Raw genomic sequence first — 26855 nt, forward strand, 5'->3', positions numbered from 1 at the left:
TCGGTAGCTCGATGGGACTATCGTTTCGACTATTTTCAGGGAAGATCGTCAGCTTTCATGCTAGCGACGCTGCAAGACGATTTCGATCGCGTTATTATGCCAATAGAACGATACAATTTTCGTTCCTTACATGTCTTCGTTTACGGTAATTTCTCCCTAATTCGCGCTTGGATCGCACACAAGAATGGACAATTTGGGAAGAAAAGATACGATTATTCGAGTCTTGCGGCTCGTTTTTATAGTTACCGATTGTCAACAATTATAAAAATGAGACGCAATCCACTTTTGTGCGCGATCTGAACGCGAATTATTTATAGAGATTGTCAAAAAAAGAACTACATTTTCATTTAACTTCTGTCCCTGGCAATTGAGATTCAGACAATTTTGATTTTCCATGAAGATTCACGGTTTACTTATTTCATTTTATAGTATTCTTCATGGAAAACTCTATTCAAAATGGCGTAGCGAAGAATTTCAGTTTGCTGTTAAAAGGTACAGACGAAGAGTTGGCAACATTTGATCAGATTGAACCAAAAACTGATCCTCTTACAATCTACTGATTGATGTTATTGCAGACAGAAGTGATGCACCCGTATCCAATGCAGACATATGTATATTAGACTGCAGATTTTATGCTTCCATGGTAAAAGTGACGAAATAAAATACCAAGTAACGAAGTCGTTAAAAGAATCGAAGAATGTTCCTACATTTTGCTCAATTTATAGAGATTGTCAAAAGATGAACTACATTTTCATTTAACTTCTGTCTCTGGCAATTGATTCAGACAATTTTGATTTTCCACGAAGATTCACAGTTTACTTATTTCATTTTATAGTATTCTTCATGGAAAACTCTATTCAAAATGGCGTGGCTAAGAATTTCAGTTTGCTGTTAAAAGGTACAGACGAAGAAGTTTAACCCTTCTAGTGCCGAACAACGATATAAAAATTGTTTTCCTAATGTTTATAATAAACAGCAGTTTCATTTCTTATTTCTTTGTCCTTCCTGAATTCTCTAATCACCAGTTTCTACAAAATGTTTGTAATTTCTCTCAAAAAATTTACCGAACTACAGTAAATTCTCCCCAATTTTTCTTCATGTTGTAAACAAAACTGGACAATTTTGGAAGAGGAGATACGATTATTCGAGCCTCGCGGCTCGTTTTTATAGTTGCCGATTGTCAACAATTATAAAAACGTGGTGCAAGGCTCGAATGATCATATCTCCTCTTCGCAAATTGTTTAGCATATTTCGCTCAGACACACACGACTCTTTTGGCTGATACTAAGATGGTCGAACTTGAGGTTCAATTTGAGGTCAAGCTCAAAGTCAAGCCTAAGGTTATGCGTCTCGAAGCTTCATTCATGCAAACGACATAGGGAGGATGAATACACGGATCATCGAAAGTGATCTAATGAAAGTAAGGCCGGGAAGAGGACAGTCGGTGCAGGATCGACTCGGCCGTTCCGCGAACTTGTAAACGAAACCGCGGATCGCAAATCGAGAAACAGAAAGGTCGCACGAGGAAGCCCATATATGCGGTAACCTTCGGTCAGGCTATGTAGTTACCGATTGTCAACAATCATAAAAATGAGAGGCAATCCATTTTTGTGCGCGTTCCAAACGCGAATTAGGGAGAAATTACTGTACTTTCCTTCCTAGGTCTTGATAACAGAAGAACCACGTTGCTTGCTTCGATTTGAAAGAATTGAATAACATTCATAAACTACGTACGAGATCTTCATCCCGAGCCCGACGCGTTGTTACAGCACTTGAAAAGATTCAGAGTTAGACAACGGTCAGCCTTCCCACGATTTCCCGAAGATCGATCAGCATGATCGGGCCGAGACGTCCGTGGAGACCGGCGGACAGCCGATCCGGGCCGATTCGTCATCTGTTGGTCGCTCGATTGCGAACACGACGGAGCAATGCGTTTCTTGCCCCGCAACACACGTACGACCCCCTCGCCGTCTTTTCTACCCGGTGTTTCTTTCAGCGGGTTCTTCCGTGTGTCGCGCCGGTCAAACGTCGCGCGCGGCGACAGCAATTACCTGGCCAGGGTCGGGAAAAACAGTCGGCGAATTACACGAGACCGGTATGCGAGCGTGCCACGGGCTGAAGCCACTTTATAAACGGCCCGGCGAAGCTGCTCTGTCGTTGCCCTTAGAAAACTTCATAAATATCGCGGATAATTGTATGACGCGTTGTCCTGGGAACGAGCCCGCGGCTCGCTCTTCTTCCTCTGTCCGTCTCTTTCCTCTCACAGGTACACCCTTTTTTAGGGTTGCCCGTCATCTCAGTAAATGTTCATTGAAATAACTGTTTAAATACAAAATTGTTTGTTATTCGGGAGCTTAAGTAAGAGAGAAAAATAATTACTTGTTATTTATATATATATAATAATTATATATATAATAATAATAATTAATAATAATTATATATATAATTATATATATATTTTTATATATATATAAAAATAACAAGTAATTATTTTTCTCTCTTACTTAAGCTCCCGAATAACAAACAATTTTGTATTTAAACATTAAATAAATGATGATATCATCGAGTTCACGAACAAAGACGCAAGTTCCACAATAACAATAAATGGAAATTAGTACATATTACAAGAGAAACGAGAAAAGAAACAAGAATTAATTATTATTTGTCTTTCACCTAAATATTTATCAATCTTTTCAGTGTTTCAAATTACACTCACTCGTTTCTGTTAGAAATATTGGGTTGGCAACTAAGTAATTGCCGATTTGTTCAATGAAATAAAAAATTTTTTTTTACTTGGAACGAAGTTTAATCTGTAATGTATTTTCCATTTTGTTCGGTGACCTTTTGCCATCTCTCTGACAACTTGAAAATTCCACGTTCGTAGAAAGTCTGATCCTTTTCGGCCAAAAACTGAGTTAAGTGAGATTTTACAGCGTCATCATCATTAAAAGTTTTACCACGAAGGGAGTTGTCCAGGGATCGAAATAAGTGGTAATCCGATGGCGCGAGATCAGGGCTATATGGTGGGTGTAACATCGATTCCCAACCAATATCCATCAATTTTTGCCGAGTGGACAAAGACGTGTGCGGCCTAACATTGTCCTGGTGGAAAATGACACCTTTACGATTGACCAATTCTGGTCGCTTTTCCTTGACCGCTGCATTCAATTTGTCCTGTTGCTAACATTCACGGATAATAAAAAATAACATAATAATAATAATAATTTTATAATATAACATTTACGGATATCATAAAAATGGGAGTGAGAGACATCTATAACTGAAATCGGCAATTACTTAGTTGCCAACCCAATACATAGAATCCGCAGTCTAATTATTGACCAGTAGTTAATTCAATAATTACTAGATTATTCATTGCGAAGTTGGGTAAATGTAATTTGAAATAATAGAAAAATTAAAAGGATATAAATAAATTCATAGCTATAGAACCAGGCGTGTGAAGGTCGTTTTTCGTGGATAGACTGTCAATTTTGCTTTAATAAAAAATCTGATTAGAAATCTGGGTAGAATTTTTACATTTATTTCTTTTACATACATATTCTGTTTATTTCTTATCGTAGTACTTGTGCTACTGTTTCGTGGAGGGGTCACAATCGACCGGTGCTTCATAATAGGTACTTTCACCTTATTACATTAGAATTTCAAATACGTCTATTCGGCTTGTCGCGTGAATAGTCAATTACTCACGGTATCCGCGACGAGACGCGTGGGACCGGGCATAAAACCAGGAATTTTCGGATAGCTCGAACCGTTAATGAAACGCTCATTTCGCGAACGACAAGCAGCCGGACAGCTGTCGGCGGTAATTATCTTATTGCAATTAACGCGGATCGCATAGCTCGGGGAAAAGAGCCGAGTCCCCGCGGCTCGGATTCTTGGCCAAGAGAATGGTGCCCCTGGAATCCGTGGCCGGCGACGCTTCCTTCTTATGGTCGCCATGGACTCGGGCTTCTCCCCCGTCTTTACCCTAATGGCAGCTTCTTCGAAAAAGTGCGCCGACTTGGCCAATTAAGGTGCACTAGCTCGTGTATTTGTCGTCCGTCCCACGGGGCATGCACCTGCGTGCTGGACTTTGATTCTTGCACGGCTATTAATTATTATGCGCCACGCGTTCGCCGCTGTTCTCAGCAGCTTTAATTATCGGCCCTTTCATGATCTAGCATCCTACGGTCGCGTGAACAATTCCCGCGCTACCGCGGGACCGCTTCTCTCCCTTATTTCCCTGTCGACTGTCGCTGCGGAATCAGCCACGGTCCCGATTATGGTTCTCTTCAGCGTGTTTCCTGCGCGCCCAGAGATTGCTCGTAATTCTTGCCGCCGATAATAAGAATAAAACAGGATTCTTCAGCCATCGGCTTGCGATTAATTTCGCTAGAGTTATTTCGTGGTTAGCGCTCCTCCCCGGCAGGAAATTATTATGCATTTATCGGAGTTTAATGCTTGACAAGTATGGGCACGATAATGTTTCGTACGATTATCAATTTGGATAAGATACTTCCTGGTGCCTTAACACATTGAATGCCACGCCGGTTTTACAGAAATTGTCCGCGGCGCCACGATGAATTTTCTTTTATGGATACATATAATATTGAAATATTATCTGCAATAGATAAGTTACAGTGTATAACCATGTTTGACACGTTAATTGCGACAGGGGTCACTGTTTGAATTGACGATGGTAATAATACAAAATTTTAGATATTTACATTTGTTTGAAATTATATATATTTCTATCAATGTGGGCGCGCCGGTCACCGGTGGCCCCCATGGCGTCACCGCCAAGTTAAGTGCCGGTCACCGGTGATCCCCGTGGCATTCAACGTGTTAACGTAGTTGCATATATTGATGCACTGTTGACCAAATCTACATGCCTCGAATTAAGCGTTTTCCGAAAGGTTCTTCTATTCTATTGGAAATCTCCGTTCTTCTCGCGTCAAACCCATCGCTGATTTACTTTTATGGTAATTACTAGTAGAACGTGGATTTTTATGTGAAATAAAATTGTTCCGCGGCTGTTGTAAAACGCAAGAGCCAGTTAGGAACGTCCTCGTTTCTCTAACAATTTTATTGAAACGAAAGTAACGTAAGTCTAATTATAGACCGTAGTCTAATATAAATCCGCAGTCTAATTATTAGACAACGCTTAATTCAATAATTAATATATAAATTAATTAATTACTAATAATTACTTAATATAAATGATTAGATCATTTACGACGAGGTTGGGTAAATGTAATATAAAATAATAAAAGAATTAAAAGAACTGAGAAATGGTAGTGTGTTATTTTTAACACTCAAATGACGGACTTATTTTGGCAAAAATATAACTGACTATGCTCGGCATAAATTTTATCGCTTCACACATCGTTCTTTTCCACACATTTGTCGAAACTTGTCATTCAGATGAATAACAATTTTTAAATTCCGGGCACGAATAGACCGGGGTCTGCGCCGTCCGAGTGTTAATCTATTCAAACGATTAAACAAAAAATGGACTTGCTATTTAGTTACTATTTTTTGCAATTGACGCGGACAAATTTTTATTTTGCATGCAAATCCGCTGTCTAACAATTATGTATAGAATCTACAAAAACTGCTTCAGTGGTTAAGTTCACGTCCCTATTCTTGTCTCAGACAATGACTAAGCAACTTCTAAACGCTGCGAACAATTCATAATATTCTTGTGTTTGTCCTGTACAGGATCCCCATGCGAACACGACGGCATCTGCGTAAACACGCCCGGTTCGTTCGCCTGCAACTGCACGCAAGGATTCACCGGACCAAGATGCGAGACGAACGTGAACGAGTGCGAATCCCACCCATGCCAGAACGACGGCTCCTGCTTGGACGATCCTGGGACCTTCCGATGTGTCTGCATGCCTGGTAAGTGATTGTCTCGGTTTTCAATATTTCAGCCGCTTATTTTGAAAGTGGCCTAACTCCATTTATCTTCAAATCGAGATATTTAAAGTTTTGCGTTTCAATGAATTTAAAAATATACGTATAGGATACTAATGAGTCATATTGCTTAAGCGTATCTAAGGATGTTAAATTTAAAGTTCCTGTTAAAATAGTGGCAATTATTAAGTAAATAACGTGCGTTTGCTTATCAAGAATGGAGTTGGGCCACTTTCAAAATTAACAGCCAGATTCATTATAAAATTTGAAGGTGCCCAAGTCCATTCAACATAATTTAAGATGTTTCAAATTGTAAAAAACAATACTGAATTTGTTTTACATATCTTGAAAACACTTCGGAAACATAATTTATGCGATTTAAAACATTTTTTAATTACAGAACATAGAAAATTACAAACATAAATTTATTACAAAACAATTTACTATTCGCCTACATTTTGTGCGTGTGAAAGTGATTTGAAGAAATCATGATGTTCTCATATTCTTAACCAGTTTACTGATTCTCCATCAGAATTCTTTGCCCTTTTAAAAATTGCGTTTTCTAATCATTTTGTTGATACAAAATCTTCCTGTCTCATTTCATTTACAATGAAATTATTACCCTTCCGACACTTTTTAATAATCTTGTAATAATCCTGGGGAACGAACAGTAAATTGTTTTTTTTTAATGCCATTTCTTTCGCACTTTTTGGATGTATGATGCATCAATTTTTTCTCCATTGTTATTCGGATCTTCATCCTCTGAAGACGAATATTGTTCTATAATTCTGTTTCTTTTTCGATTTTTTTTTTAAATTATTAGTTACTATTTCTTCTTCACTATCTGAACTAATTAATGGTCTTGTTCTGTTTTTCCTCATGGGTGAAATAATTTCTGAAATTTAATATTAAATTTTAAGTTTTATATTAATTAAACGTACAGGTTATTCAACTAACGCAATTGTCCCAAAAATTAGGTTAACTTGTAAATACCAATTAGTTGAAATTACCTTCATCACTGCTTTTCGACATTATCAATAGTAAATATCTTGATGTAAGTATAAATGGAGTTGGGCCACTTTCAAACTACACGGCTCAGTTATTTAATTAATTCTGAAAACTTATGTGTGAAAAATTTATCGTATTTGCTCTGAATATAAGCAACCTGAAGTGCTTCACTGATACATAACATGAAGCTGTACATTTAAACATGGTAATCGGCAAAAGATTGGAAAACGGAGTTAGGCCACTTTCAAAATAAACGGCTCATTTATTCATTCCGTATCGAAGAATTTAGCGACGTTTTGCTGAAAAGATTCACTTTTTCCTGCTGATATATCTAAGAAACATTACTTTCACAATTATCATTATTTCAAACAAACAGTTTACAAGTAATCCCACGTTATTCAGAATTAGAACATCTTCTTTAGAAAGGGTTGGGGAACTTAATGCAAGTCTCTATTTAAATTAGAGTCCATCACTTTCGAGCTGCATTCGGAAACAGTAGCATTTGATTAATTTTTAATGAAATCAAGCTATAGATTTAGCTTGTACCTTTAATTTACAATACGGAATCATGGTCTTATCAATTTATGATTTCATACACTCAAATGTACACTTACTGATAAAGGTTAAGAAATACGTTACACACATGCACATTCTTGGGTGTAGCGAACCTTCTTAACATAAGATAAAAATTTGTATTGTGTCAACGAAAATATTACATTAATTTTTTAATAATATTTTAACTTTTAGGTTTTGTTTTATTCGTTTATTTTTGTGATTTCTTTTATTTGTCGTATGCACTAAATAAAACAATATTGCAATATAAACAATGTATTACATGCTTCATTGTAATATGTACTTTTAATTTAATAAGACGTATATTTATTAAAGTATCAAATTTCGCTCGAATATGAACAATATGGAAAATTTCTTAATTTTTGCCGATAAGCTACAAATTTGATGCAGTATTAAGAAGTCAGGAATAGATAAATATTATTTCCAATTTTTGCACATCTTTTTAATATAAAATTACCTTCAACAATATGTACACCTAAAAAAGTGCTAAAGATATTACACAATGATGATACTATTAATGAAAAGAAAATAAGAACGAGACAGATCTATCTAAAAAATCGCAGCAGGCTTAAAGAAAATATTAAATGAAGAGTTCTTAAAATTTCTGAAGAGAAGAGAATGAATAAAAATGTATCATATCCTCAGTATAAATATGATTGTTTCATTGTCATACATTACAGTTCTAATATCAGATCAAAAACGCCACCAAATTCTTCGATTCGGATCACGTGTCTAAGTTTCTTCGGTTTAAAGAAAGGTCCAATCGCAAACGCGCCCTGGAAAAATATTGCTCGCCGCAGGTACAGCAGAGAAACCAATACATAATTCGTGATACCTCGCGTGATGCTAAAGACCGTACCGTGCCTGAATCCATCTGCGTTTCTTTTGCAGTAATCGGTCAAACTGTTTGATGCATGATTGTTTTCATGCGGCTATTCATCCCGCGATCCTTGCGGTGTAGTCTTTTCTGTGGTCTTTCTGCGGAAAAATTCCACGAAAGCTGTAGAATTCGCAAGATATAGCACATTAGATTACAATTCTACTTTTCACAAAAGATTATAATTCTAACCAAAATTGCAACAGTTCTGTGCTATCGATACGTTGCGTTCAATTGTGACATCAGTAAATTCGGTTGCAACAATATGTTGTAATTTTGAGAATTTATTTGCGATTTCTGCGGATTTTTGTGTACTTATGACAAAAATATGTATTATACATCAAATGCAAAATAGCAAACCTCATTCAAACAATTTGTAAATATTATTGTACTACTGTCAACTTATTAAAATTAGTAAGAAATTAAATAAATGTTTATATAGTTCGCACATTTTTTCCAATTAATTAAGATAATTATTATTTCGTCTAGTAGACTGCGAATCTTTAAGCAAAATGAAAATTATCCAAGTTACCTAATGTCTGCGCTTTCTTGGACTTCACTTAGCCATTTTTCTCATATGCAAATGTATAAAATTCGCTTATGAGAAAAATTATTAGATGCGATCAATGCATACAATTTTTATTTTGCATCAATATTCGTACTATTGTTGGATCGAGGATCTTTATACAAAATTAAAACTTTTCTGCATCAAGTGTAAGAAACAGTTATTTTTCCTCTTAGTAATTTTCAACAGTTAAAAATAATATCTCGATAGTTTTAGATTCTGTGTACTGTTTTATATTTTGTTTAATCATGTTTGTCATAAATGCATAAATTCCTGTTCATTACGAATCTATAATTATGATTAATAATTACCTGCAGTGTCTTCAATACAGAAGTCATTGTTTAATGAAAAAGAGTATCGTATACAACCGAATATATTTACGTTACGCACACACATATACTGTGGTTACAACCACAATTTTAAGGCATCCACTAATAAAATCAGATACACAATAACAACTGTTCAAACAGGTATTTTAAATTAAATTCCACTATACTGTGTGCTACCATGTCTCTGCATTTAAATATTTCAGAACAAATGTCGACGTATCGACGTCATCGATACCGTCCATCTTACCCCAGAATTTGCAAGCACATTGATCACAAGCGTAACAAAATATCAGAACAAAGTATTCATTCCTTTCATTATTCGAGTCGTCGACAATCCAACATTCCAAGAGAAATATTCATAGAACTTCAGAAGATCCTGGTCCACGAAGGGTTAAAATCATTCAGACCTTGGACAAGAGTCGGTATTCTTCGGCTAGCAAGAATAGCCTGAAAAAAAAACGCGAGCTCGCGGCAGACATTCGAGCAGATTACGAACAACCGAGCAACTCGCCGGGCAATTAATCTGGACCGCGACGCACGCTTCTCCGCGGAGAAAGTAAATTCTCGTCACCTGTGGCGGCAGTAATTTATGACGTAAGAGGAGAGTTCTTTACGAGCGCGCGAGGATCCATAAAAAGGCAGATAAGTACGTGGAGCAACGAAAGCCCGGCGCGACGCGGCGGAAAAATGGCTTGTCCGCGCAGCGTTGTTGATCAAAACGAAATAATTCCTGCGCGTAGCCGCGCGACCGGCAATTAGCGTGCGATCTCGAGTTTCCCATCTAAGCGAGCCCTCAGCCTCGCGATCAAACCGGCGAAGGAGCCCCGCGATCAAAGCCCGGCGTCCCGAACGCGAGAAGGATTTTCGTGGAAAACCCATTCGCGCTTGCCTCGAGGCGGCGAGGATCAAGATTCAGCTCGCGCGATAGAGGCTCGCTAACTTCTCGCTGGTCCTCCGGTGTGTCGCCGGTAAATTCTTCCGAGATGACAGGGCCACGGTTTGCATTATCTGATGCTGGTGGCCGCGGAAAGATGCCGGCCGGCAACTCGTTTGCTCTTTTAACGCGGCTGGTGCGCGCCTCGGCCACGCGCGTAAGTCAGCCTTAATTGTTTCGAGCCACGTAAGCCGGCCTTCCTGCCTAGCGAGCCGTTTAAGGGCCTGGCATTAAGCCCCGGCGAGAGATCCTGCCGATCGATAATCGATATAATCGACGGAGAGTGACCTGTACGTCCGATATCGCCGGGAATCGCGTAAACGCCTCCTCCGCGGTGCCAAACCAGCCGCGCCGGGGTGCGCCTCGCGCTGCCAGATATTTCTTAAGTAATTGCGTGTGGGATGCAGGGCTTCGGCAAATTTAGAAGAGAGCCTTCCGATTTTGATTTCAAACGTTTCAGATATTTCGCGCTGCGTTGAAATCGTGTCTCGAATTTTTCATGTATTTTTATTACGTAGTTATATGTATAGTTATACAGGATGTTTCGCAACATTAATATGTAGGATCCACTTTGGGAGCTGATTCTGTGCCTGAAAACAACGAAGAAAAGTCACAGATACATCTACTAACTGTCTTCGTTTTTGAGGTAAAATGGATTGTATGAACAGAGCAAATTCTTTGGAAATTAAAAATAATATAGTTTTTGTTGAAAATGCTGAAATATGTACTACGAAATAGAATAGAGCAACGCTGCTGATAAATACGAGAAACACCAGGAATGATAGAGAGAGAGAGAGAGAGAGAGAGAGAGAGAGAGAGAGAGAAAGAGAGAGAGAGAGAGAGAGAGAGAGAGAGAGAGAGAGAGAGAGAGAGTAACCAAATCGATGACGCGACACATAAAGACTTGTGTACAAATGCAAGATAGTCATTTCGAGGATCTTCTATCAAAATGATTAAAACGGAATGAATACGGCGAAAAATATTATCCAGTTCGAATGATAGAGCAGTTATGTAGTTAAAGTGCTAGTTTTATTTTTCTTGACATGTACAGTAAGTCGTCTTGTATATGGGTTGCTTTAGGAATGCATTGGAATGCATGTGAAACGTATTTGAACAATAGAGAATTTTGATAATGGAGGACCGGACAATCGAGGTGCTACTGTGCAGACAAATGACACATTTATTTTTCCGTTAGTATTTGATCTGTTTGCTTAAAGATTATTCTAATAATTAAAACCCATATTAGGTACATACGATCCGTTCAAAGCAGAAATGGTATAAGTTAAAAAACTAAATTTGTGGACAATAAACGACACAAAAGAAATGATATAATTCTTTCGTGCAAGTCACTTTCAAGTTACAACTTAAAGTAATAAAAAAGTCGAACGAAAGATTAAATTATATATGATTTAACCCTTTGCACTCGAGCGTCGCCTCAGAGTCGCCGCTAAAAATTGCTACGCTGTTTCCAAAAGAATCTCCACGTTATTAAAATTTTGATACATTGTCAAATAACAGAAGCAACAACTGACAGTACAAGCAATAAATTATATAACTTATATATATATATATATACAGTACAACTTATACTATTTATATTTAAATTCTATTTCACATGTATCAAATAAAAGCAATCACACCAAATGGAAATACTGTCGAAACAAACGTCTTCGCTCTCGCGTTAAAACAGTCTCGAGTGCAAAGGGTTAATAATATTAAATAAACCTAGCAAAAAAATTGACTTAGACCACTTCTGCTTCGAACGGCTCATAACTCATAAAGTTAAACGAAAATTTCAAATACTAGTTCCATTAACCGAAAAGCAAATTATTATCGAGCGGTATAACACAGTTTATAAAATAGTCTCGGAGAGCATTTTTCCACTTCAAACCAGCGCACTGATTCCACCCCCACCTGAGCACAGCTAATTTCGCGCGTCAGGAAATAGATCTGAACGGTACAAGCAATTCTCGTTCGCGATAACTTACGAGCACCGAAGAGGGATTTCGAGTTGCGCCCGATTTCGACGCGATGCGCGCGGTGTGTGTTTTCGCGTAGGCTAGCGTAAGTAATGTTATTCGCGCGCGGCTTCGATGCGATATTGATTATATTGTGTGCTCGGTGCCGAACAAATCCTTTTCTCTCAACAGCAATTGCTGCCTCCGGATCTCATCCGTAGAGAGGCGGCACGGAGCGTTCTTTGCAACAAATAGAGCGTTAAGATGAACGGAAAGCCGAGGCTCGAAAACGTCGGCCATCGATTACGGCCGTTCGAACGCTATTTTGCCGTCTCTTTATTCCCCATTCCCTGCCCGTTCGTTTCACCGTCTTCTCCTCCACCAGGTTCTCGATTTATGGCGTCGATTTACAATTCGCGCGACCTTTGCCGCCGCGATCCAGCCCCGTCGCCGCGTCTTCGGCGTCGTTGTTACGCCTCGATGTGCACGCTATTTAACGAATCCACAACGACGATAAATCGAACGGCTAGCGACCAAAGATATCGCCCAATTAAGGAAACACGCCTAATATCCGGCCGAGAGGTTCCGTGAACCGAGCTGCCTTTCCAGAAACCACCGGGAAACAATGAGCACTTGCCCTGTGGTTCACTGACCGGCGTCTTCCACGTTTGCGATATCATCTTGCCAGTTATGATTAGGCAGACGTTTATTAACACGTTCCGTGCCGAGCTTTTTTTACTCGAATCTTCACACTTTGATATTTTACTCAAACTTGATGTATTACGTGCAATTATTAATTCTCGTATACATAACAACGTAACAAAAACTTATCAACGCCCATTCTTGCGGTGGAAATTGATTCTTCGGTTCTAAATTTCTTGTAAACAATTTGTTCAGTTCACTAAGTAAACATGCAAGCGTGTACCATCGATGGTACACGTGGCACGGAACGTGTTAACCTGTTAATAAACGGCAAGACGACATCGACGAGCATGACGATTTTTTCGACGTGGACTCTGAAAACATAGCGTGACCATATAGTAACATCTCGAATTTGCACAGTTCAGTTTGAAACACCATTCGAACATCATATGCAATAGACTGGGGTGTCGGGATATACTATAGAAGATTGAAATAACAAAATATACATATATTGTATATGTACATATTTATCAATCACGATATAATTATTTCAATTTGTATTAATTCTTCGTAGATTGGAAATTTTTGATTTATACATTTCTTACAAATATTGTCTAGTTGCACTTTTAAATGATTTTATATATAACCTGAGCTTACTAGTGTTCACATATCAAGTTGGAAGATTCTTGATCAACAACTCGTACGTTATTTGCACACCATTTGATTGGATAGCAAAAGGAAATTTTTCCGCACGATAGAAAGGAAAGATAATATAAAATGAAGCATCATGATGATTCATTTTATATTATCTACGTTTCCTTTCTATCGTGCAGAAAGATTTCCTTTTGCTATCCAATCAAATGGTGTACAAATAACGTACGAGTCGATAAATATTCTTATATAAAACATTATTCGAATTCTACAAAAAACTTAGACAACGTTTATGCATTCATCTCAGCTTAAATAATTAACGTATTAACAGCTGTTAATTTCTGAGCGCAAATTCGAGTGAGTAGCATACAATATGTCAGTACACATGGACACTAAGCCAATCAGCGTATGTTGGTATAAACGCCTTAATTAGTAAATGCTTTAGTTAGTTGTAAAAAGATAGCAATGCCACTAATAACGCAAAGCACAATTGTTACTATAAGATGGCGTACAAATGAACTTGCCCAGAAGAGAAACGACAGGAAAGTGTCAATGTTCTTTCAGAAAAAAAACAATTCCCTGCGAACGATTTCGTTTAGTCATTCTGTGATAATGGAAGATCCTATGATAAAGATGTGATTGGCTTTTGAACCGTCCGTATGATGCACGCTATATCCTCCGGTATATAATCCATCAAAATACGAGGTGGCTGTTCCGGTATCGACTTTCACCGAAATTGGACATCGATTTCTCCCCGCCTCGACGTCGTTTAATCTTTACATTAACATCCTGTCGTGCAAAAAGCTGGTTGACACGCGAACAAACGTAACTCAAGGAGCCAGCAGAAAAATTCAATCGATTAACGAATCAACGTTACCACGAGCTCTTGTAACATCCACGAGAGGCTTACGCAGAAGTTGGAAATTACCTTTTCGATAATTTCATTTGCGTATTGCGATAGATTAATTTGCGACCGCGGCTCCGTCCCCTCGGATTTAATCTGTTCTCTCGTATTACCGAATCCCCGCTCCATCCTCGGTCTTCGTCAGACTGATTTCTCGGGGAAGATGGACAGGGTCCAACCGGTTTCGGACGGATCCCACCGAAACGGGGACGAGCAGGATTAAATTATTGTCACCGTGGACGTTCGGCTGGCTCGTTTTGCTGCGGATCCCCCTCGTTCGTCGCTTCCTGGCGAAACTTTTGCGAACGGTATCGTGATTGACGCGAACACGTAAGAAGTCCGGCCTGTAACGATCAATTTCACCATCGATGAATCTCACGGGATTTGACGGTACAAAAGAGGTCCAAATTAAGTGCGGTAATATTTAAAGTAGATGAGTCATCGCTTTAAATTATGACCAGACTACGGTTTTTATGCATTTGCAGCAGAATCGAACAACTGCAATTTAAGATAGTAGACGGATTTAAAGAGTTTGAAGATGTATTGTTTTTTAATTCATTAAAATGATTAAGGAAAGAAGGACTTCCTATTCGGTTTCTATTTCTTGCAATTGAATCTTGAATCTTCGTGTAAAATAATTTTAGAAATAATTTAATAATTTGGAGAAATTAATTAATCAGGAATAAAATTGTTATGTTTTATTAAAGATTTTTGAAAGAGGCGCGAAATCTAAATTAAAAGAGGTAATATTTTAAGCAAATGAAAGTATAATTCGCTGCTTTAAATTACGATTAATCTGTAAAATCAAATTATCAAAATTTAAATTAAAATTAAATTAAAATCACAATTTTCTAAATTTAAACACGATTCACGGTGGGATTATAATTCTAATAAGTAGACTGTAGGTTCGATGCATTCGCAACAAAAAAATAATTAAGTAAACTAGCAGGCTTAAAAGAATCGAAGTCCGGAAATTCTCCCTAATCGATCCTCAGATTGTCCATAAAAATGTACATTCGAGTCTTGCGGCTCGTTTTTATAGTTACCGATTGTCAACAACTATAAAAATGAACCGCACGGCTCGCATAATCGTACCTCCTCTTCCCAAATTGTCTATTTTTATGCACAATCTGAGCGTCAATTAGGGTGAATATACTGTACTGCCTCTGAGCATGAGGCAGAATTTTCGAAAGGAGTCATTACTATAATCAAGCCAATCTGCCTCGTAAGTTACTCTTATATCCTGCACTCCATAATAATTTTTAATTTACGCACCAATTTCACGGAAGAACGTCGGTAGATCGACGACAATATATGCCAAGTGGAATACTTAAAAGGACCGCAAGACTAAATACGATATTCAATCCTGCCGCAAGATTATTAAGAAGTCCAAGAACATTTTGATGTCGCCGCGATAAATTATTATACACACTCGACGAACATGATCGCTTACTTCGATTAAGTACGCGACGAAGCACTTTATTTCTACGTGGAATGATTTAAACGTAACCGCTAATTGGTCATTGGAAGCATTCTCAGGAGTAAAGACTTAATAAAGTAATGATAAAATCGAAAATTTCTCTGCAATTGTCGCAACAGAGCCTAAGTCTTATAATGGGAGCCATAAAACTTTCCCTTCGACTCATTCTTATAAATTGCTTCGTTCCCGCATCACTGTCACGATAATCAATTCATAATGGAAGTTATACAAATTATAAATTACACACCGTAAAAACTGACATTTGCATGAGAGTCCATTCACCATACACAAATTTGTACACATGTACACGTAGTAGAGTAGTTGTTATTTTTGGATTTTCTACTTTTTGTAGGAAATTGGGACACTTCGTGGGAGATGATGTGGACAAAATTTCAAAAAATCAAGAATATTAAAGACTCCATCGCATTTTTATACATAATTGTATTTCGTCATTTTAGAAATATTGTTGAAAGTTTTTCACTAACAAGAAAACTAAATACAAAAGGTGAAAACATTCCCCAAACGTGATTTTTATCTCTAACCTTAAGGGGTGTTTTTTTCCAACATGGATGAAGCCTGATAAAAGGAAATATGTGTCAAATCTTTTTCTAGATTCTATATACTCTCCTTCGCCAGATTTTACTCCGTATACCGCATTTAATGTTTAAAGTTCTCTTTAAACTAGAAACTTTTAACAGTATTGTGAAAATAACGAAATACAATTACGTTTTAAAATAAAATGAAATAATTAAACTGTTTAACACGAATGCGGCACACATCGTTTTCTCGCCAAGTGTCACAATTTATGAGAATAAGATACGGAAAAATTTCGAAAAAAATTTTTGAATCTATAACGACAGACCATGCTAATTAACAGCTACCGATCAGCAGAATCGACAGATTTCGTCACCTTCCGATATTATCAGGTTGCGGGAAAACGCCTCCCGAACGGATTAACCCTGTAACGAAAGGTCCGAAGATAAAGGAGCGTGTACCGGCGCAAGATAAACGCGAGTGTGCATGAACACGATCGAATGATAAGATTCGCGAACATAAGTACGTCGAAAAACGGCCTGTTAAGTGTCCGCGGCCGGACAGAGAGCCAGAAATTACGCGTCCCTTCGTCGCGCCGCTGTATTTACATAATTTATTCCGTGCCGAATCGGCCAGTTCCGCGGCGCGGATCGGCGGTTCCGAGCATCGGGGACTCGCGGAGACGCGTGTAATAAATACAAAGATGGCGTAAGAATGAGACTACGGTGGATATTCATGCACGCGAAGCCTCAAGAACCGACCGGGACCCTTTGGGAAGGGTCGAGAATAATGTCGATATTGCATTGTCTTGTCTCGAAAAACCAAAACAATATCGGGACAAGAAATTAAAAGTATTTTCAATACGACATCCAGACTTTTTAAAGCAAGAATATAAACAACACAAGATAATATATCCGATATATTTTGTAAGAATCTTGGATTTTGTTTCCTTTAGAATTTTCAATTTTATTAACACTACATTTATGGAGCACTAAAAGCAGCTATTCTATATTAGTTTAAAAAAGTAACAATAAGACATTTATTCTGATTTTTAACAAGTGTTATTGTAATATTAGTCGCAAATAATATATATATATATATTGTATCTTTATAATCTAAATAATCGTGAATTAAAAAATTAGTGACCTATCATTTTGACGGTTTCTGTAAAGATAGTGTGAAAATACTGTTGAATATAATGCTGCACTTATCTTAACCCGAGAAAGATAACCTACGTCGCAGAGGCGCCTGCGAAGACTGTTGATTTTTGTTAATTTTTCATAGAGGTCTAGTGATTTAAGTTTAAAATTACTTAAAATATAAAAAAATATAATATAAATGCATTTTATTTTTACAATAATGCCAAACCTTTAAAATGACTAGATTAACTTAAATAAATATCCATTGTTAGTATAAAATTGACGCCTTAGAAAAGCATGCGCCTCTGAAGCGTATGGTTATCTTTTACGTACGTTGTCATATGGTTATCTTTCTAGGGTTAATGAAGGTAAATAATTTGAATTTCTTAAAAATTATTATTTACTTCAACAACATACTTTTATTTTATAAAATAATGAAAAATACGAGTATTGACATCGACGCTGACCGCCTCACGTGGTGGGAGTTCCTCAATTGTCATTTGTTTCATAGCCAACTCTGTCTACCTAAAAATTACTATTTAAGTATACGGCTACTGTTAATCGCAATCATACCAATATAACTTTGCTCTGCACTTTTAACTTCATCGCGAATAGAATACTTTGTTATTATGAAATTTCTAAGATTTTTGCGCGGCCGTCAAAGTGTTGAAACGTTTACGAAATCACTAGTGCATACACGAACGCACATGGTTTTATTATTCATGCCGTTAAATAGTAATGAATGGTAATAAAATGGCAATCGAAAACAAAAGAAATTAACGCGCGACCTTCTTGGTAAAATGGTAAAAATGGTTCTTGATAATCTTGGTAAAATATCAAGAAAATCGCGAAACGAGATCGATATATCCTATTCCAAGAATTAAAGAACAGAAATATAAGATTATATTATTGCTATCTTTTTCAAGAATAAGACTATATTTCAGCAGACTTCGCATTGTCTCGCATTGTGGAAGCACTAGCTAGAGAAGCGGACAATCGTGGCAAGAGGGTGGCGAAGGTGGACCGGGCTGAGAGTACCGAAAACCGAGCGAGCAAAAAATCGGAGACGGGCCGAAAAGAAGGGTACCAAAGGGGCACCAGGAGAGAGAAAGAGAGAGAGGTACGGGCAACCAGTAAAATATGATAGCGGGATTCGCGAAATATGAGACCGAAACGAGGGGATCCGTTGCCCCAGGCCCCCGTGCAGACACAAAGGGCTTATCTTGTCCTCCTGGACCGGTCAACCGGGTACCGCCGCCATTTTGGTACTCCACCTCCGCCTTCTCGTCGTCGCCGTCGTCGTCGTCGTCTTCTTCTTCTCTTCCTCCTCCTCCTCTTTCTTTTCCTCCTTCTTCTCTTTCTGCTTCTTCTCCTCCTTCTTCTTCTTCTTCTTCTTCTTCTTCTTCGTCTTCTTCTTCTTCTTCTGCTTCTTCTCCTTCTTCTGTCGCGTCTGCCTCCTTCGCTGGTTCTGCGAGCTCGAGCCTCTCTCGAAACTCGTCTCTTTTTCGCTCCCTTGTTTCGAGGCCCGTTCGCTGCGCTTTCCTTTCTTGTCGGGACCTACTGTCCCGTAAAAGGATCCGCTAAATAGCGCTAAGAGGTTCGAGGAAAGAGGATACTCGAGCATTCAGGATTTCGCAGACGGGGTGCGCGTCTGCGGGTCTCGCGTCCACCGGCTCTCCGTGTATATGGGTCTTTGTAATTGCTGGATGTCCCCCTTTTAGCGGCGCAAACGTTACCCCTCCTGGTAATGAGATCGATTTTTTGTGACGAATCGTGCCGTGCCGAGCAGGGTGGACTCCTGAATGCGCGCGAAGATCACGGGAGAATCGAACGGGGTTCGAACATTCCATTTTCTTGTCAACCCTTGGTACTTCAACCCTTGTGTGGACAACGAAATTCTTCACGATATTTGAAACTTAGTTATTTAATCAGTTAGCTGTTTTTGACGAGTATGCTGGATTGATTGGCTCTTTCGAATTTATTATGGAACAATGTTCAAGTGTGTGATCTACTGAAATTTAAAATATGCTGTCGGAAAGCGGATAGAGTAAATTTTCTCCACAATTGTCCCTCAGCTTGTGAACAGAAATGGACAATTTGGGAAGAGCAGATACGATTATTATTATTATTATTATTATTATTATTATTATTATTATATATAAAATCCGTATCCTCTTTTCCCAAATTTTCCATTTTTGTTTACAAGCTGAAGGACAATTGGAGAGAATTTACTGTACAATGAGAATATTGCAACAAATGCAACAGTTCTAATGGGACATAAGCTCGTTTTACATATAGCGAATCACAATTTTATAGACTAAATACATAAATTTTATAATGTTTTCAAATAATACTCATTGAGTATGTATAAATATCCGAAATTGCATGTATTATCGTATTATAATAGAATTGGTATTATAGTGAAGATTATAGGTTCCATGGAAGTCGATAATATGAAAACTGATAGCTATTATTCTGTTGAAAATTTCTGTACATTGAAGCAGTATCACCTAACATACAATTTCATTATTGAAAATCTCATGATGTGTTATTCGATGTCCGTTTATCGTCAGTTAAAGCAAAATGCATATAAATAACGTTATTAATCATATAGAATAATTACATAAAAAAAAACTGTTATCAAATTCAGATATTCTTAAAGATTCAATAAAATCCGTACAAATTAACATCTTCTTTGAATAGCAGTTCCTATATATTTAAAGTAAAACGAAACAGTATTAATGTTATTAAAGGCACAACAATTTTCTGAAAAATATTCACTCGTAGTAGATGCATAAATTCCATCAGTATAATTATTTCCTACAAATTTTCTACGTAGCAGAGGAGATGTAATAAACTATTGTAGAAATATTACGAAGCTTCAAATAAATGGAAAATAAGTGGAAATCAGAAAATATGATATAAATATAGTTTGTGATTGACCTAAATGAGATCGGCAAAAGGATACCTGAGGAAGTTGCATCGAATATGTAATACCACCAAGAAAAAGAGGATCGGTAGCGGTTCTCTGTCATTGACGAACGATACCAATTACAACACCGTTGCATTTTCTGCCAGCCCATCTGATAACGCAACTGTTCCCGGCCTTCTGAATGCTCATACGCGGTGTTCCGTGTTGCGTTGCTGAAAAAAAAAGAAACCTTAATAAATCGGTAGTCCGCGCATCTGCAGGTTGCACGAAACGGTTATTAAACTCGCGCCATGAAATCGGTTTGTTATTAAAAATCGACTGGGCGTTTGGCGATCGGTGTAAACGACCTTGTGCTTGATTGCTCGATTATATTTAATATCGCGAGACACACCGTGGCTCGATTATGGTAGCACGGGGCATTCAGTTTTTACAGTAATTAAAGCTTGATTTACACGAACGGCTGAGATCGCAGAACATTCCGTAACGATGCGTTTAAGTTACGTCGATTGGCTATAATAATTATATGTTACCAACGATTGGTGCTGTTATGACGAATTGACCAGTGAAAAATTTTAATTCTTTGAGAAGAAGCTGGGGCCAGTAATATCGACGCTGCCACAACGAAAATTAGCGACAATTTACCTTCTTGTAAAAATTGTTATCCGTGTGACGTAACTTTTAATATATTGCGTAAGGTCGACATTAATATGTAAATCGACTTGCTCGCACTTTTGTTTAAATGCACAATCGATTACGATATCCTTTGTACCAATTTTGATATAAATTCGACGTTTTGTTAGTTTCGAATACGATATATAGTCTTTTAAATATCATTCAGACGAGTTAGTTCATGCTTTTGTTATAATTTATCATTTTTTCGAACTTTTATTAACGACATCTTTTTATATGGTTCTCTTCGAGATTGGTTGCTGCAGCAATTTATATTCGACTTTTAACTTCTGTCGTCGCATTGTTCAACGCCGCGTGAAAAATCAAATGTGCATAAAACTGTGCTGATGCGAAGATTTTTAATCTTTGGGAGACGGTAAATTATATTTCAGCGAAGTATCCATGTGGCGGCTACCTGACCACGATAATGATATAATGGTGGTGTCATGCGGAAGGTGCGATAGATCGGCCCGTTGGCCACCGCGACAAAAGACAAAACAATGTTATCTGCGACGCCATCTTCCCTGGTATACGTCCAGGTGTTCACACGGAATGGGAATTCGCGAGTCACCGTGGCCGGGACTCTTCCTGGACTGCCACGAAAGTGACGCTTGACATATCATATTCCGTGGGACGACGTTGAAATTTACAAAATCGGCCCTATTTTTATATACCGTTGATACGTACAGGAATTATCCGTCGTTGATTCATTATTCTAAATAATTATTGTCCCTTCTCAAACCTGTTAATTATCCACTGTTATTCCAGTGGAGGAATAAATTCGGTTCAATCGTTTAGTTAGATAAATGATCTATATTTACAGTACGTATAAAGTATTTTGTAGTGCAATATAAAATAATATAATATAAATTATACAATATTAATATAGTATAAAAATACCGTATGCGATTATTAAAATGCAGTTATTACAAATTTATACGGGATTGTATAATATTATACAAAAAATATTATTATTATATTATACATTATTATATTATACGTGATATTTATTACAAACTAAAGTAAAATTTGCAACAGGAATGAATAAAAACCTTTCCCATTCTTGGTCTATCAAATTGTATAAATAGAAATGTTACAGATTTGTTCCACTTCCTTGTTCGAACATCAATTTATGAAACAAATGGTTTTATCTATTAATAAAATGTCCTCGCACAAATATTCACACAATCATCAAAATAATCACACACAAAATAATTCCCAAAATATTTTCGACGAGTATGCATTTTAAAGTAAAACTAACATAAAGAATGAACTCAGTTCACGATCTTCATTTAATTATATAAAATGAAAAAATAAATTTTTTGATGGAACGTTGCAAACAATTAGACTAAGGAAAATACAATTTTTAATTCGATAAAAGATCGTACTGATACAAATTTTACGAAACAAAAATTGTTAATGTTGAAAATTAATTGAAGGAACTAAATTCTAAAATTCTAAAAACTTCTTTAGTCGTACAAAAATTGTTGAACAAAATGACTTGTCCAGTCTGAGAAATGTCCAATTTTTATTGTTAATTCTCCACTACAACCAGCATTTTGCGGTTGAGCCGAGTGCAGCGATATCTCAATATTCGCCCGTGAATGCAACAATAACGGCATGCTGCTGCTGCTGCTGCTGCGACACACACGACCACGATCGGACGCGCTCGGAAGGAGATGCACCGTGTCTCCGGAGCGCATCTCGGGACACGCGTGGTATGATACATTACCGAAGATGTAGATTGCTTCTAGTATAATCCAACAGCCTTGCATTGTCCGGCGCGGACAATGCCCGGCGTATTCAGTGATCTCGCGCAGCCCTTATTCGATATCCTCCCTTCCCCGGTTCTTTTCTTCGAGCGCCATAAGCGAACCGCTAGCCCTTCGCCGGTCGCTTCTGCATGCGCTAGACACAGTGCGTAATAAATCTTTGTAGAAGAATCAGCATAGTTACCGCACAATTGCGCCGATTGCGGACAGACTGCGCTTGCCTACCTTTTGTTATCTCAATTCGAATTTTTCCTGCGGACCGAAGACGATGCGCTCGCTCGATAAGAAGACCCATTGTCGACCCCCATCGACTTATTCTACTTTTCCGCCTTGCATCCAGGCCTGTCGCTTATCACCGAACTGCCAGTTCATTCTTATAAATGAACGGCAAACAAGTCTGTAAGAACTACTATGAGGCTATCATTTTTCTGTCTCAGATCGCAATGATTTTCCTGCTTCTAACTTGCTCCTCCGTGGGGCACAATTGTTACGACGTCGACGGAAATATTTTCTGGACACTTATTAGCAGACTGCAGACTTTATGCATTTGCATATACTTATATATAAAATCGATATACTTATATTAAATCAATTAAATATAAAAATGTGAATAATTGCTAAGATAAAATTGTATCCGAATAACATCTCGTATAAATTTTACGAGTAACACTGTACTCGTTATTCGTTATTCGCATTAACCCTTTGCACTCGAAGACATGTTAACTGTAAATTTAAATTAACTTTCCCGATTTATGGTATTTTCATTTTAACGACAAAGTGCATTTTATGCATATGTCTTGCGACTCATAGAACAGTTAGACTTTTAACAATTCTTTATACGTAAGCTTTGTTATTGCAAAAATTATCTTGGAACATGGTGTAACAATTGTCGTGATGCCTCGGAGTCACCACTCGAGTGCAAAGGGTTAAATATGCACAACTCTGTCGCTCGTCGCGTACGGGCGAATAAAACTTGTCGCGGAGGTAATCGGGATGCCTGAAATCGATAAAAAATCGATGAAGCGTCGCCGAGGCGATTATTGCGTGTACCGATCGCGATTCGCGTTTCCAGCGTACGGATATCGATGCTCGCGTTATTCTCGCTTTCGCGAGGTATCGCGTGGCTGCGGTCGAATCGTGTGTCGGCGTCGGTTTTCCGTCGTACGAGCAATTTATCAGAACAATACCGATATTATTCTCATCGGTCAAGAAAGTGATCGCCGGTTCGATTGACATATCCTTTCCCGTCGGCGTCGCTGCCACGATTGTGTCCCGTTCCCGATCTCTTCTTTCCCCTTATAAATTATGCTTTTGTTTCTTCATCGAGTGCCGTGGACCGATCGGGCCCCGGACAAAGACGGCGCTCGCCGTCGAACCGGAGAAGGGTGAGGCGACTGTCAGGAATGACGGCACCCTCCGGAGAGAGGAGACGCGAGCATTTATTGTCCGCGATTCGAGCGGCCTCAACCGCCGATTTCGCGATCCACGCTCCTCCTTTTTTTTCTCGATCCACATTCCGTTAGCCGCCCGTGTTCGCAAATATTCTGTTTCGCGAAATCGTACAAGCCGATTGTTGGTCTCAAGCCGTCGTCAACCCGGCTTAATTCGATTCCGATCGGTTAACGGGAAGCCGAGCCCCCGCCGCTACCAGCTGGAAGCGAATAATCGACGAACCGCGGATTACGTATGCAAACGATGAAGAAATTAAGGCCACTTTTATTTACTTAGTTTGAACGCAAGCTGTTCCCCTGTACCGTTCAAATTTACATATCGGTCCCGGATACCTTGCAATTAACATTCCTTTGTTACGCATTCGCGATCGGTGTCTCCAGATCCGGGAGCTCGATACGGAGAATTAACCCTTTTCCTGTATTTAATGCTTTGTTCCCTTTTTTCACCGATCGTAAATAAGTGGTATCTTGTACGCATTGTCTTATTAATTGTAGAAGATCAGATTAATTTATGAGGGAATTTACAAAATTATTTGTTCGTGTTCGTTGTATTTATTTTATACCATTGTCACAATTCGACGGCAACAACAACCAATTCACTTGCTAAGAAACACTGAATTCTTTGTTCTCCGAGTACGTTCCAGCTGGAAACAGTTGGAATTACAATAATTAATATGCGACGGGTTTTATTGTACAACATAGTATGTATCTAGATCTAGCACTGTTCTATTATTCGAACATGATCAGTTCGGATAATCGAGGTTATATTGTATACAATTTAGCAACTGGTATTCCATTTAGATATTTTAATTATCATTGGACCGTGGATCTGTTCATACGTCATTTTACAAAAATTAGAATAAAATTAACTAAAAATTGCTCATCATAAAAAGAAAAAGAAGATCAGCACGCGTCATAATTAACCATTTCGAATATTAATACGAGTCACTGTAAACGAATTTAGAATCGTTTCTGCAGGCTCTTCGCAGTCCTTCCGTAGGCTGCCATTGGCCGAGCGAGTTCGATGAACGGCGGCTTACAAAAATCGCACAAAATCAAGGGAAGTCCGCGTCTTCCCGCGGGACACTTCTATAAATACAAAGCAGATCGTCGACAGGCCGGCGAGATTCTATCTGGTTTACCCAACACGCCTGCTAAGCCTTCTAGCGGACTTTATCCGAGCTGATCAGCCCTCACGCGTCTTTCTTTCGGCCTGTCGTTATCCAGCCTTATCTCTCTCTCTCTCTCTCTCTCTCTCTCTCTCTCTCTCTTTCTCTCTCTCTCTCTCTCTCTCTCTCTCTCTCTCTCTTTCTTTTCGTCAGTCGCGTACGAGCAATTCTAGACGAGGATTCTCTGGACAGGCGGCATCTAAATTGGTCCAGATCACCGACCGCTGATTGCGTCCACCTAGGCCACCGGTGAAAAAAGAAAAACCCCGAAAAAGATGACCCGCTTACGGTTTTTCCTCTCCCTCGGATGCCGGTCCCGAGCTCCGTCAGCCGTGAAAGAATTCTGGGGCTCCGATTACACTCGGATCTCCGAAAAACCATTTCGGATCTTCTTTAATCTGTAACGGTTTCACGGGACCGTGTCTCGAATTTTAATCAGCCACCGAAAACTGTCACGAAGTAGTTTTTGGGGACAATGGGTTGTGTTCTTGGTACGAGACGATAATCTTATTAATAATTAGTAGGTCGCGGATTTGTGTAAAAAAAATCATCTCCATCAGTTCAAAGAAACAGGTACCGGATATAAATTTTTTTCTTTCTATAAGAATTTTAACAAGTTGAAATTAGTACATCGATATTCTTCAATTATTTTGGTTCGTTCGCTGTCTTAAATTGCTTCTACTCATTTTCGTTATAATTGCATAAAATCTGCGGTTTGGTAATTAGCAAACGGATTTTATGCATTCGTGTCAAAGATTAGTAGGTAAAATATGAAACAGTAAGAACAATGGACGATTTCACGAATACTGTCATGTATGAGCTTGATAAAATCATTAAAACAAGAAATACATCTTTATGGAATTTCTTTTTCTTTTAATTGACGCAGGTAATTTTTATTTTTCGTAGAGATCCGCGCTCTAGTAATTTATTCATAGTTTGAATCGAGTTTAGTTTTAGTACTAGAAATTTTTGACGATTTTTCATTATCATTTATCATTTTTATTGATCGCTTATGCAAGACACAGTTGATACATGTTAGGTACGATAAAACATCGTGACAAATCTCTGCAAATACATTGAACTAAGGTTGTAACGAAGAACTGGCATGGTTAGATAAGCAGTTTAGAAAGTAATAAAACATCACTGAAAAGATTATTTCGTAATTTTTGTAAGAAATTGAAAGTCATGTTGCTTTAACTACCGTTAAGAATTTTGTTTTCTAACTTACATTTTCATACTGAAAGTTACGAAGAAAAGTTAACAGAATAAATGACTGACATGTACTGTGTCTATCGTTACAACTAGGCCAGGGGTGTCAAACTCGCGGCCCCAGATGAACATTTTTGATG

The 26855-nt window shown here is 38.2% G+C and overlaps 1 protein-coding gene across 3 annotated transcripts in view; it reads left to right on the top strand.

The window, feature by feature from the left end:
• Positions 1–26855, top strand: part of N (neurogenic locus Notch protein) — a 491366-nt gene that overhangs the window by 331261 nt on the left and 133250 nt on the right. For all 3 annotated transcript variants that reach the window (XM_033467199.2, XM_033467200.2, XM_076527805.1), the window contains one exon: positions 5722–5904. In XM_033467199.2, coding sequence (XP_033323090.1) covers positions 5722–5904 — 183 coding nt within the window. The remainder of the gene's footprint in view (positions 1–5721; positions 5905–26855) is intronic.

The sequence above is a fragment of the Megalopta genalis genome, chromosome 1 (assembly GCF_051020955.1).
Source record: "Megalopta genalis isolate 19385.01 chromosome 1, iyMegGena1_principal, whole genome shotgun sequence".
Taxonomy (NCBI): domain Eukaryota; kingdom Metazoa; phylum Arthropoda; class Insecta; order Hymenoptera; family Halictidae; genus Megalopta; species Megalopta genalis.